A 2,717-nucleotide genomic window follows, 5' to 3' on the forward strand; every position below is an offset into this window, starting at 1 on the left:
AGACAGCAATCAGTTTACTTGGTGAAGATCAGCGTCCCTCCTTAATCCTTTCTATAAACTCGTGAATCATCCATCTACACAACTCTTTGTGAAACCTTATTTCACTTTCCTGAACAATCTTCACTGACGGAGAGGGAAATATTACTAGGTTAACAACAAATGTTAGTAAGGGAACAACGAATGTCACTACGGGAACAACAAATGTTACTAGGGGAACAACAAATGACATGTGCTTATATTACATTCATTCAAGGAAAATGTCATCTAAGCCACAAGCAAGAATTATGACGACGTTCCAAATTGTTATCAGGTAACATATAAATTATGTCAATTTACTTTTGAAAATACATAACCATTCAAATATGACCAAAAAAGATTCAAATCCATCATTTGTTTATTTATTTACATAAAAATGTTATCCATTAGTATTTTTTCGTTTGCAAATACGGACTCGTGTTCATCTATGAAAAAAAAACACAAAAGTTTTGGATAGTAACAATACCAGAACATCAGGAGTGGGTGGTGTTAACATCATATTGCAGTTCTCAAGTTGGTTTCTTTTTTTAGTTTTGTTATATTTGTTATAAACAATCTATAAGAGAACAAATCAAGACAAAGGGTCTTAGAGATTTTCTAAGAGTTATCTCTTTTTCTATGAAGCTTGAACTCGTTTAGTAAACGCAAATGTCGTTCCTTTGAATTTCATATTAACATTCCACCCACATCAAATGAGGTCCCAAATTTTTCAAAACTTTTAGGGAAAACCTATGAGAAAAATGGACATTATAGTTTTAATTAATGTGCCAGCTTAAGATTTCGCGTTCAAGAATCTCTATAACTAGATATCCTTGCCATTTATGTCCAATTTTGAGACACTGAAAAAACTGATGTTATTGCAATCATATATAATAATAATAATACTTCTTAAGTAATGAGTTGTGTTAAATTACGTATAATGAGTATTGTTCTATACTGGAAATGTTGCCACAATTTCACATCAGATTTGTAGTGTATCGTCATTATCTATTTTACTTATTACGTGATAAAATGTGATGTATTTTTTTTATTATATCTCATTAAGTCAACTATCCCACAAAGTGGTAATCTATCAAAAACTGTTCCTTATTCTTTCATTGCGGTGAGAAGTAATGAACGACATTGATAATAAGCGTAAAAATGTAGCTGATTTCCTGCAGGATCAGAGTCATGGACTAGTTTGTTGAAGTTAAGAATTAAATAGACATATAGGAACAGAACACGGAACATTTTTAGTTTTACCTATTTATAATTTGCTTGTGATGTGAAATCATTTATTTCGTGATAAATGTCTTTATCAAAACAATGTTTCATTGCGAGACATTGTTGTAGTCATCGGCGTTATTTGTTGGCTTCATTAACGTATATTTTCAATCAATTCTAGGTATGGATCCACAGTTTATGTCTTAATCTCAATTCTTTGCGTGGCACTTATGACTGGATTACTCTGTATTGCACCAAACAATGATTCAAAGACATATGAATTACCTCGATATTTAGTGCGACCTATCGTAAAACCAATACGAGTGCACTACCACAATCGTCCGCCATGGATTAATTTAGATATATTTTCCAGTTGTGATCACAAATGTTATCTGACAGCTGGTGGTAGAATTCCAAACAGTGGCGTTACTATATTCCATACACCATACGTAAACGAAAGGCACACTTCAAAGAAAAAAGGACAAATTTGGGTTTTTCACTCAATGGAGCCACCATGGTTACATAGGAGCAAATTTGAAAAATGGAAACTGGAGTTTAATTGGACAATGAGCTACAGAAGAGATTCGGATATTATGATACCATATGGAAAATTTAAAACAAGAGAGGTTGAGCAAAGCACTTGGGATAATGAAACAAATCAGTTAACAGAAAAATGGCAGCAGAAATCTAAACATATAGCATGGATGGTTTCGCACTGTGGAACGCCTGGAAAGCGAGATGAATACGTAAGCATGCTAAACCAGATAACACCAGTCGATATATACGGGAGGTGTGGCAAAAAGAAATGTATTCAATCTAAAACAATGGAGTGTTTAGAACCGTATAAATTTTATCTCTCATTTGAAAACCATTTCTGCGAAGATTACATAACGGAAAAGAGTTTCAAAGTATACAACTCTTTGTTAAGTCCCATACCAATAACACGTGGAGGTTCAAATTATTCCATGTTCCTTCCGCCCGGATCTTTTATAGACGTGTCCAAATTCAGAAATGTTTCCCATCTTGAAAATTACATTAATTCTTTATCACAGAACATTTCAAACGTTATGGAATATATGAGATGGAGAAAACATTATCAGCTTGTTACAGACTACACCCATGCATTCTGTGAACTTTGTCGGAGACTCCATCTGGCTGATCCTCATAAGTACAAACGACTTTATAGGGATATTGGTGACTGGAATCGGGGAGACAAGGATAAAATAAAACGGACAAGTTGCAAGGACCCTCAAGACCTGGTATGAAAAAGATAATTAGTGTCAGTGAACCAAGGCACTAAACGACGAGATATTAAAAAGTACATGTCATTCAAGACATTGGAGTATTGTAAACAACATACTTTGTGTTATTTGAGCATTGTAAACAACATATCGGTTCTTAAACAGACAATGATATGAAAAAAAAGGTTTTTAAACGTCTCTTTGTTCTTTATGTGTGTAATCATTTTCATCATCATC

The 2,717-nt window shown here is 33.6% G+C and overlaps 1 protein-coding gene across 1 annotated transcript; it reads left to right on the forward strand.

Annotated features, from left to right (window-relative positions):
• The first annotated feature begins 257 nt into the window (after positions 1-257).
• On the forward strand, positions 258-2,504 carry LOC132551641 (alpha-(1,3)-fucosyltransferase C-like). The gene is made up of 2 exons (XM_060215818.1): positions 258-310; positions 1,421-2,504. The coding sequence occupies exons 1-2, from the start codon at positions 258-260 to the stop codon at positions 2,502-2,504; spliced, it is 1,137 nt and encodes a 378-aa protein (XP_060071801.1).
• The last annotated feature ends 213 nt before the right edge of the window (positions 2,505-2,717 follow it).

Source organism: Ylistrum balloti, unplaced genomic scaffold (genome assembly GCF_031769215.1).
Source record: "Ylistrum balloti isolate Yb309-2 unplaced genomic scaffold, AGI_CSIRO_Ybal_v1 Utg370208, whole genome shotgun sequence".
In the NCBI taxonomy this organism is placed as follows: domain Eukaryota; kingdom Metazoa; phylum Mollusca; class Bivalvia; order Pectinida; family Pectinidae; genus Ylistrum; species Ylistrum balloti.

What these genes read in the sequence shown, in the direction of transcription:
- LOC132551641 (XM_060215818.1), top strand. Translation starts at nt 258, where the DNA reads ATGTCATCTAAGCCACAAGCAAGAATTATGACGACGTTCCAAATTGTT. An exon ending in ACGTTCCAAATTGTTATCAG is followed by an intron (nt 311 to 1,420) that starts GTAACATATAAA and finishes AATCAATTCTAG; the next exon opens with GTATGGATCCACAGTTTATG.